Source organism: Pygoscelis adeliae, unplaced genomic scaffold (genome assembly GCF_000699105.1).
Source record: "Pygoscelis adeliae isolate BGI_AS28 unplaced genomic scaffold, ASM69910v1 Scaffold130, whole genome shotgun sequence".
NCBI lineage: Eukaryota > Metazoa > Chordata > Aves > Sphenisciformes > Spheniscidae > Pygoscelis > Pygoscelis adeliae.
Window position 1 is genome coordinate 4,608,036 of NW_008824031.1, and position 10,605 is coordinate 4,618,640.

The 10,605-nt window shown below is 48.8% G+C and overlaps 1 protein-coding gene across 1 annotated transcript; it reads right to left on the minus strand.

The window, feature by feature from the left end:
* Positions 1-958: 958 nt before the first annotated feature.
* SLC25A47 (solute carrier family 25, member 47) lies at positions 959-10,537 on the minus strand. The gene is made up of 6 exons (XM_009328081.1): positions 10,345-10,537; positions 4,289-4,332; positions 3,928-3,999; positions 3,476-3,658; positions 2,098-2,371; positions 959-1,245 (listed from the first exon to the last, which is right to left on the minus strand). The coding sequence occupies exons 1-6, from the start codon at positions 10,370-10,372 to the stop codon at positions 959-961; spliced, it is 888 nt and encodes a 295-aa protein (XP_009326356.1). The 5' UTR covers positions 10,373-10,537.
* Between the last annotated feature and the right edge of the window lie 68 nt (positions 10,538-10,605).

The following is a 10,605-nucleotide window of genomic DNA, read 5'->3' on the forward strand; positions in this document are numbered from 1 at the left end:
CTTTGACCAAAAAAAATTTGGCTGCTCCTAACAGTGCAGTTTAAAGTGAGCAGAGTATGCACATTTTAAAAGTTGTAAATCTTAATTATACTCTACAACTTTGCAATTCTCCTTTAACTTGCCTAACCCCACTAGTGCACAGATTTTATGGCAGGCTTTCCTTTGAGAAGGAAAGAGGTTTTGCATCCTTCCAGGATGAGAACAGATTGCCTGCAAAGCTGTGCCAAGCTCCAGAGAGCCACGGTGCCATCAGCCTCCAGAAGGGGACTGATGCTGTGGGACTCAGGGCTGCAGAGAGAAAAATCACACGGCTTACAGGAATCCGTGCCTGGTTTCACTTTCAATGAGGCCATTAGCACGATTATGTAAACAGCCCATGTCTGCCACTCATTAAACAATGACAGGAAAAAGCAAGAAGATTCATATTTCAGCTGCTCCCAAAGGGATATAATTGTAGAGTGCTTGGGCAAAAATACAGCTGAGAAGGAGAAGTTGCAGCCTGAAGCACAAATATGTAAGTTACTCAGTGACTGCAATACGGCATTACATGTAAGGAGCACACACTGGACGGCATTAAATCTTAACATGAACTCCCCCCAGCTTTTGCCTTGGTCATGAAGATCATTTTCTGGCACAGTAGAAACCAAAATCTCTGATCAGACTAGCAGCTTTTTAGAACATAAATATTTGCAAATGTTTCAAGGGCCTAAGCAGTGGCTACAGTCTAAATACATTAACAAGATAAAAGGGAGGTTGTATATAAGTCCAAGACTCCCTGATGAGTTTGTAATCCTATAAGAATAAAACAAAGCCGCCAGTCATTCAGCTTTGTGCTGAAATGTCCATGCTTCTTACGCTGCCCATCAAAGAGGACGGTGTTCAGCAGTTGTTTGTGGTTGTTGTGTTACAAAAAAAAAAAAACCTAAACAAAATACACCTCTGAACTGAGTGGCACAAGCTATTTTTTATTTGTATAATGATCTGTAAATCTCAGCACAGCTTCATATGTTACAAACACCACCATGTTCACAGGAAAGGCACGAATGCAGTTCAAACCCAGTCCTTTGAAAAGCACTTTTGCACCCTCCTTTCTCACACTTTCCCTAGCACAGTGGACGAGGCCTTTGTACTTGTGCTGGTCCGATTCATCTGTTTGCATCCGTGATTTGATGACATCCATGGGAGTAGCTAATCCCCAGGCCAGGACTCCAGCGAAACCACCGGAAAGCAACACAACGAGGAAACCTGGAGGAGAGAGTGAAGGGAGGAGCAGTTAACTCAAGACTTGCACTGATACGGCTACAAGCATCTCAGATTTGTTAACTAACTTTGCTAACTTTCATGTTTTTCAGCAGTTGATTTGTCCAGCTCTTGCAGTTGTGAGTTTTCAGTGGTCTCACACAAACTGTGTGGCCTCTCGATTTCACAGCATACTCATTTTTGCATACATGATACTGGCTCATGCAGAGACAGCATCTATTTTAACACCGCACAAACTAGATGTGATGCAGCCTGAGAGCACTCACACCCTCTTCAGCTGGGTCTACTTATTTTTATAATTCTCAAGAAGATGCTCTTTGCTGAATGTCACCTATTCGATATTTTCTCAAAGTGGATACTTGGTTTTTGGAGCCAAATCACAACCAGGAAACTTAAGTGTCTTTACATTCTGCACCTGGACTTTATTTTCAAGCTCTGGACTGACCCTGATCCGTGCTCCATGATGGCTCCTGGGAAGTTTGTCCATGTTTCATTTCTAGTTACATATCTTATTTCTGCATTAAGAAGATTTCATACCCACATACTAGGCACCAGAGCATTCCATAAACACCCCTCCCGCAGGGAAAGGAGTAGCTGCTGAGGGACAAAGTTGTGCTGGCAAAGCCCTTGCATGCAGGCTGCTGGCACCCACGCCGGGAGGGCACAAACGGCCCCGTGACACCAGGAAGCAAACACACAGCAACCCCACACGAGGACCGGATCTGAGTGAGGCTTTATAGGTACTGGGTGATGTTTGCCAAGAGCCTGATTTCCCTCTTAGCGTGGTACTAAATAAGCCGTTTTTGCAGGTAATGCCAGATGCTTTCTGATACCTACCTGGTTTATTCTTCCCAGCTGGTGTGAGCCAGTCGCACAGAGCAGAATAGGTAAGGAAATATATTGCAGAAGAGGAGCAATCCCTGCAGAGTAATGCAGAGCAGCCCTTGTAGAGACCCCCTAAACCCTCCTCCTTGGCAATCACCTTCAGACAGTGCAGAGATCCTCGGTACTTTGGCTTGGAAACAGGCTGGGGAGATGCAACGGAAGGATGTGGGTTCCTCTGAGTCTGCATGCGAACTTTAGCCACTTCACTAGGGGTCATCAACACAACCTGTAACACCAGAGTAGGTATTTTAATTTGCATTTAAACAGTGTTTTGATCCCCCTCCTGCAAATTCCTTGTCTCTCACCTTTTCAGGCAATAATATTGCCTGAAGCCAGCAAGTTCCAGCCTCTTCCCCTCTGTCTGTGCTAAATCCCACCCAGCAGCAGCAGCACATGCGTGTGAGCTGCACTGTGCAGAGTGGAAGGTGAGGCAGAAATCAACAGGGGATATTAAATACCTATAACAACTCATTAAACCAGATAGGCATGGAAAGGGGATGTCCTCAGCTATAGGGTAGCATACATCGTCTCTTGTATATGTCTATACTTGGAACCAAGGCCATAAACACTTTAAAAAAATTAACCTGTGTTAAGTAGGGTTGTTGACTGCTAGGAAACACCTAGAAACCCAACCATCTGGGCTGCTCTGTAAGAGGATTGCCTGTGACCAGGCGCGCATTTCTGCCCAGCGTGCCATCGGGGCACCGGGGTGAGCTCTGCCATGTTCGCAGCGCCTGCAGATGCTCAGAGATCCATCTGCTTATGGGAAACTGCTCCTGAATTCAGCCTCACCTCCCTGTCCTGGGATCATGCACGTTTGCCAGGCAGCATCACGTCTCAGTGATGCCCTGTTGAGTTTTGAGTCCTGACAAGGCAACGCTGTGTGCTGCCCATTTCGACAGCGATACCATGCCAGGCTTGTGCAGCCACTGTCAAAACCCTGGCCTGTGCTTTAACACACTGAGTTACGTCTTTCTCACACAAACATACTGTCAGAGCCACTTAGGAAGTTTGCTGCCCAGGTTGTTTTGCTTCCTTTTTCTGCCTTTGCTGCCAGGCTCCATGTCATTCTTAATAGCGTGTTCTTAAGTGTTTTGACGCTCTAAACCAAATCCGGCATGAGCTGCCCAGCAGGACTCAGCCACGCCGTGGAGCGGACCAGCGAGGGGGCAGTGCGGGCAGAGCGTGACCCCTTGCGAAAACAAACCCGCCGGGCTTGTTGCAGGCTCCCCTGTGGCCTCCCGGACAGAAAACATTCGCTGCTTTTCCAGCCTCCCATGTTTGTGAACAAGAGCTCTTGTTGTGCTTTCCCTTTCAGCTGTTTACCTACCCGGACAGCACCGGCAGCACCTCCGGCAAGAGAAACATCCACCTTGGATGGCTTTGCATCTGCAGCCCCGTATCGCAGCTTGCAGATGGTACAAAGGAAGTTTTTGTATGTGCCAAATGAAACAGAAGAAATCACCGATACTGTGAGGACTGATGCAGACACACCTTTGTAAAATCCCCAAACCTAGTTGGAAACAGAGGAAAAAGAACACTTTTAAGAGGGAATGGAATGGGAAAGCACCTGCCTGAAAACACCGGCCATACATTGCTGAAGCCAAAACTTACTCCACCTTACAGCTCATCGACAAAGCTAAATTTCATCCTGACCCTTCTCCCAACAGATGGTTTGTATGTAACTGCTGCCTGTCCTCCCCAAACTGACAGAGGCAGCTCTGCTTCTCTGAAACAAGGCATCTGTAAATGGTATCAGCAATTCTGATGAGAAGTACCTACTTTTTCTGTCCTGTATGTCTCCTGAATGCAGTGCCAAATCCCATTGTAATGCCTTTCGGTCTGAATTCTCACCTAAGAATACAAGGGCAACTTTAAAATGCAGGCATCAGATTAAAAAAAAAAAAAAAAATCAACAAATGCCATAGCAGCAAACTAGTTAATTAGCCATCAAATAGCATCCCCAAACAATTTACTTTTTTTTTTGAGAGAGAAAAACAATGCAATCAAATAAAGTGAAATATGTTGATATAACGAAAATGAAAGCATTATCATGGAACTAGTTTTCTAAAAAGGGGGGGAAAAAGCAAAAGGGCCTGTTTGTTTTCAGTCTGTAGTCAAGGAATAAAGCTCCAGCCCGTACCTTCACTGTGTCCAGCGGATAACCCACTGCTGTGCTTAGACCACCTGAAACAGAGAGTGTATCGGCGATGGTTAACAGTGCACATTGCGACAGACCATTTCCCCCCATTGTGGCAAGCCATTAGGGGAACGGCAGAAAAATGCAGCTTCAGAGCCCTGCTGTTCTTGGCACCAGACTTCTCTTGAGCTCCAGCAATGACATTTGAGCCAAGAATGACAGAGCAAAATGCGCAGATTTCTCTGCATGACCAAGGCATGCTCAGAGGAGGAATCCCAGTGTCAGGGGAAACCTATCAGGAGGAATAACACCATGGTGCAAGCTGGGATGGGGGGAAACACAGAAAGCACTGCTGCGAGAAAAGCTCTGTGCACACCACCAGCTCTGTGGGCTCTGAGCAGCCCTCCGAAAAGGGACTCGGCAGGAAGGTTGAAGGGATGACTTGTACGATATCAGACTGTTTCTGTTCCCCCTCTCAGCTTAGGTGGTACAGCATTTTTGGACTGTGACCAAGCACCCTCACGTGAGGTGCAGAGCATTCCCACTCACACGAGGGGTCTCTGGAGCAATTTTGGTTCTCCATGCTTGACTTGGAAATATTAAGGAATAAAAACAGCGGTCACAAGGACATTAAGAAAAGAGGGGTGGTCCTCACACATTACAGGTTCTCAGCAATCTGTCTTGAAGACAGGAGAGGTACTACTGCTGCCTCCTGCACGCCAGGGACTGGACATGTCCTGGATGAAGCTTACAAAGCACATCTAGAGTCCTGTGTGAGGAATTCATTGGGCACTAGGGTCCATGACACCATGCTGGACTAAGCCTCTGAAGTGCATCTCCTACATGCACAAAAGACTGCTGAAAAAGCAGAGTAAGGAGCAAAAGCAAAGGTTGCTTGGAGCCCTGGCAGGCTGGTGTGACACCGGGGCACAGCACAACGGCAGAGCTGCTCTGCGGTGAGACACCCGCCCTCCGCCGCTCGGGGCTCAGCAGGATTAAGGGGCAGCGAGAGATTAGCGCCAGGCATGCACAAAGCCAGCGTGCTCAGCAGCACGCCCCGCACACCAGCTGACTGCGACTCCCTGCCTGCAGCAGTGACGGCATGTCCAGCGTGCTGGGGGGGTTTGTCAATCCTCTATCGACACCCAGGCTCATTCTGAGACCTTAAAATAACCGCTGGAGTTGGAAACACATTAATCGTACGAGACAAAGTTACTGCCTTAATGGCAGATAAGGAGTGCGAAAGAGCTCCGACACGGACTTGTCTTGGTCGCAGTAACAGGTAGATCACCCACCGTCCCTACCTTTACCTCCACTGCATTTCTCAGCTCTGATCTAAACGCATCTGTTGGCAGATACAACAGATGATAAAGGGTCTGACTAGCTAACTTCCTCCCAGTACATCAACTGCCAAGTCACCTGAGGGGAAATCAGGCCGGGAGACAACGGAGCTGAATCCATGTGAGCTATTTAGATGGAGATCAGGTTCATGAAAGTGCTGGAGGAGCCGTTCAGGGAGCCAGGCAGTCATAGATACAGTGCACATCTGGTGGCTCACAGGTTGGAAATTGCCTCTCATTGAGTCCTTCTTTAAAAATAAAAAGGGAGATACTTAAAAATTTATTAGTTGCTGTGGGCATTTCACTAGGCATGTTCACCTGTGGTTACATGGCTGCTTGGGAGCTCTGGAAAACTCCACTACATTGGGGAATAAAGCAGCAGCTGCTGGTGTGAGTCACTGGGAGACAATCCCAAAGCGCATTATTCAGAAAAAAACAACCAACAGCATCTTGCTTGAAGAAAAATGAGGTTTGTTCTGCAAAAATCTCTATCAAATCTGCCACCAGATAAATAGCAATGAAGATGAAAAATGGGCCAAGAAGCCACCTCCTGTATTTCAAAACCAAAATGAGATCAGGTTGGAAGAGAGACGGCAAGGGGGAATATACAGACAGAGTAATATGGCTCGAAGGAGCAATGCCTCTGGTCCGAGCAGAGTGACAACACACAAGTCACCCGGGGCCACCTGTACTGTCCCAGATTCCCGGCCATCGGCCATCGGCAGACTGCAAACACGGACCCCGCCAGACAGGAAAGAGCAGCACATAAGTCAGTGTCAGCCTGACTGTGCTGACCTCAGAGGTGCAGTCCCCTGGCCCAAGAACCCATCCCAGACGGGAGGATTTGGCATCACATCGGTTTCAGGCTTCCTGAACCTTAGAGGCAGCAGATGCGGGCTGACCAGATGCTGGCGACGCAGGGGCACCGTGTGCCTTGCACACCTAAGCCCCAGCTTGCTCCACCGGCTCAGGAAGGTAGGAGCCCTGGCTCATGCACATCAGGTACCAAGGCCAATTTCGGTCAGTGTTCGACAAGAAGTGTCCTCCTTTCTGGAGAAATTGTCCTGTTCACACATTAAGATGGAGAGACAGCAGCAGCATAGACAAAATAAAGCAGGTTTGCCCCAAAACGGCCTGTTTCCCATTGCTTCTCAGTTCTAGGGGCTCACCTTGGTGCCAGCAAGGACCAAACATCTCCACTTGAGAGGAGACGATAAGGGTAAATCCTTCACTGTTCCCACCAAAGGGGAGATGTGGGCACCCCAAACCTCCAAACAACTACAGTCTGCCGTGAACCGCGCTCCTTAAGAGTCAAAGCACTCTGAGCAGTTAAGTTTTCAGACCTGAGGAGCTCAGCCAAGTCCATCAAAGGCTGAGGAAGAAAGGCTCTGCACAGTGTCATGCAATATAAATAGCCTGGGACAAAGATAGCATGACCCACACATGCCCTGTTCACACAGCAGAAACGAACAAGGCCAGCAATGCATAGCATGCATACGGGAGAGGGATCCTGTGGGACTCCTGCTGCATAACGCTGCACCAGCTGTGATGAAAATAAATGGCAAAACCAGGTGAATGATCTTTGTTGGGTTGTAGTGAGCCATTTTTTATGCCTACTTTATCTGAGATGTTCTTGGGTATTGTGCAGAGGTTGCGGCATCCCCTACGCGCACACACACGCACACAGTGCAGGTTCAAAACTGGATTACTCACAGTCTCTTCATGAGTCAGGCCACTTCAACCAGGCAATTCAAATAAGGAGGGATCCTGGCAGGGTGGCCACCGCAACGGCAATCAGCAGAGAGCAAGTGGCAGCCATACAGAGCCCACCGGGCTGCAACAGCTCTGAGCTGTTGGCAGACGCCTGGCTGGGAGACCCAGGGAGAAGCAGGGATTGCGGTCCATGTGCTGGATGGGTAGACAGCAACTTCCAAAGACCTTTACTTTGAGAAGAGATAGGAACATAAGAAGTGCCCCGTACCCTAAACAAGCTGAATTCCATCCAGTAACATGACCCTGGCAGTGGCCAGCAGGAGCTGCTTTAGCTGTAAGGACAAGGAGACAGCATGTTCCCTCCATAGGTGGACTATTTTATCTACCCTTGGACTGCACGTGACTGGTGTGTAACCTTGCAGCAAGATGTGGAGAAGCCCTGGCCTGCTGCAGACCCTGCTGCTCTGTCACCGCTGGGTGAACCTCAGCTTCCCCTTCCCAAATCTTTACGCCTGGCACAAGAGTAAAGTCATCCCCTAGTCATCGATAGCCCTAATCATCAATACCCATTCCCTGCCGTGGCCCAGGCTGCTGCTGTAGCAGGGCTGGAAAACATGCGTGGGATCACAGGAAAATTAAAGTTGGAAGGAACCTCAGGAGGCCTCTAGTCCAACCTCCTGCTCAGCTTTATTGGCCAGGAAGGGTATCCTTACAGATGAGCTGCTTTCCACAACATACAGCCCCATTTGGTCGTTATTGAAAGTCTCCACGGTCACCAAGCATGTTTCTCCCAAGTTTTTTCCATCTGGAGTCACAGCAGGTCACTGTTTCCTGGGCTGAGGATGCTGAACTTGTCCCATGACCAACAGAAGCAATAGCTCAGAGGAGATGCACAATATTTGTGCAGGTGCCTGAGCCAGGCTGGATCATTACATGGGATTCAAAAGGGCAGCATCTCTGCTGTTTTTCAGAGGTACTTAAGCCATGCTTTCTCCAAAACACTCCGAAAACAGATCAAGGTCACAAGAATGTAATTTACTAAACAGAAACTCTGTTATTATCTGTGCTGTTTGTTATTATCTTGAGTTGTTTGATGCACTTCAGCTGGGTTTGCAGCCTCCTTGGGAATGCAAAAACTGCTTCAGCTCTAAAAAACACAAGCCATGAAATAAGCTCAGCACCAAAAATATCCCAGTTCTCACAGGAAAGCTGTTCCACCCCTGGAAGCTGTCCCGTGTTGGGGTAGGGACCACAGCCCTGAAGCCCTGCCCAGGTACCTGGCACATGTCTATGTGCAAGCTCCCAGCAGGGAACAGCATGCCAGAAAACACCCCTGTCTGCCAGTGGAAAGTTGCATTATCCCTCTTAGAAAAGCCCTGAGCTGGACCCAGATGACAGGATGAAAAAATCGTGCTGTCTGACACCCTGGGGTCAGTGAAGTGCGCTAAAACAAGCAAAGACATTTCTGGTCCCAGCTGGAGCTCCCCAGCCTGCATCCTCCCAGGCTGAGCCTGTTTCCAGGGCACACATGGGAAACACTTGCTGCATGGCCGGGCGGCACACGATGCTGGTGCCCGGACAGGGGGGCACCGCACAAACCACGGCTTTGCATGAGAGCAGGGGCAGAAGGCTGAGGAGAACGGCCACTTTGAAACTGTGTTTTCAACTCTCCACATTCCCTTGCAAAAGAACTTTATCCTTAAGTGGCTCAGCTCCAACTGTGACAACAAAAGCAAAGGAGTCCAAGCAGCAAACGCAATCGTCGCTGCCCCACCATTAACGTGAAGTCTCAGGGGAGTTTTGGTGAATCCCTCTGAGATGGACATCCCATTGCCAGCCCCAGCACAGAGCTCCCATCTCCACTGGGCGCTCTGAAGTCAGCAAGGAAAGAGGAGGAGAAAGGCAAGCTGTCACGGAGGGGTTGGTTATATCCCACTCTCCCAGGAAGGATCCTTCCCAAGCGGGGTCCCCCAGCACCCCAGGAAGGCCAACACCCTGACCAACAGGCACCTCCGGGGCTGGATGCCGCTGAGATGCCAAACCTCACTCCACTTGCACATTTTGGGTGACAAGCAATAAGGGGCTGCAGGGCAAAACTCATCGTGGTCCTTCCCAGGAAATGCACATCTGCACCAGGACCACAGGCTGCTCCTGGTGAAGGAAACTGCCAAATTTCAGCAGATCTCAAAGTGAGATCTGACATGCAGGCTTGGGCTGGGCATCTCAGCCATCTGGCAGGTTTACCTGGCCTTTCTGGCAGTGGCGACCCCAAGGCTCTTGTCTTGGTATTTAATACTCCGTTAAATCTGACAAGATTTCAGAAAAGAAATGAGACCAGCGGCTACATTTTGTTGTTTAAAACAAAGCTGGGCTTGAGCAGTACGTGCTCTAAAAATGTCTAGAATTAAATCACACTTTTATCATTTTTTTTATATATAGCTAACCTACTTTCTCCCAGATCAAAGCCTACTACGTAGCACGCCTGCACTGAAATTACCATCACAGCTGCAAATACATCTTAACCTAAGATAATGCAAAGGTCGTTCATTCAGACTTTTTCCACTGTGAAAAGCCATGCCTCTACCCCTCCTGTCTCACAACTCGCGTCCTCAGCCCTCCAGAGCCACAACCCCGACAGCCTGCCAGGACCCTCAGGCACCAAACGCATGAGGTTTTGCTGTCCGGGCATTACTCACCAATTTGTATCTGCATGCAACGTATTCCACTTTGTCTCTTCCTATCAGAGTTTTGCCCTGTCCCGCTGCAATTAGACCGGAGGAGATTGCAGGGCAGTGACCTCAGCCGACCAAATTGCAGTGCTGCCTCTCCAGTAGCTCTGTGAACCTGCCCTGATGACATTTTCCGTTTAATAAAGAAGAATGCACTTTTAACAAGCAGCCCCCGTCAAAACACTCTCAGCTCTGCCATTGAGACCTGCCCGTTAGCTGAATAAGAAGGAAACACAGCAATCTGCTTTCACCAACAAGCACTACTTTATGTATTTACCTCCAATGGCCCCGGCAATGAAATCCATCCAGACTGAGTCTGCTGCCTTAATTACCCTGATTAAGCGTTAGGGAGGTAGAAGAAGGAAGGATACTGGTTCGGTCTTTCCAGAGCCCTGCAGGTCCTTCGGAGACAGTGTGATTTGCAATATGAATCACCTTCCTACTGTCTTCTCTTGCCTCTGGGGACTGTGAGCCTTGTGGATACTTGATGAATTTGTACACTGGAGGCAGAGACGGGAAGCCTGGAGCTGTTCCAGGA

Bases quoted from the DNA above. Each gene is read 5' to 3' on its own strand.
- SLC25A47 (XM_009328081.1), bottom strand. From the start codon at position 10,372: ATGGATTTCATTGCCGGGGCCATTGGAG. The intron at 3,659-3,927 runs GTAGGTACTTCT...GTTTCCAACTAG, and splicing joins AGACATACAGGACAGAAAAA to GTTTGGGGATTTTACAAAGG. The intron at 1,246-2,097 runs GTAGGTATCAGA...TCTCTCCTCCAG, and splicing joins AGCTGGGAAGAATAAACCAG to GTTTCCTCGTTGTGTTGCTT.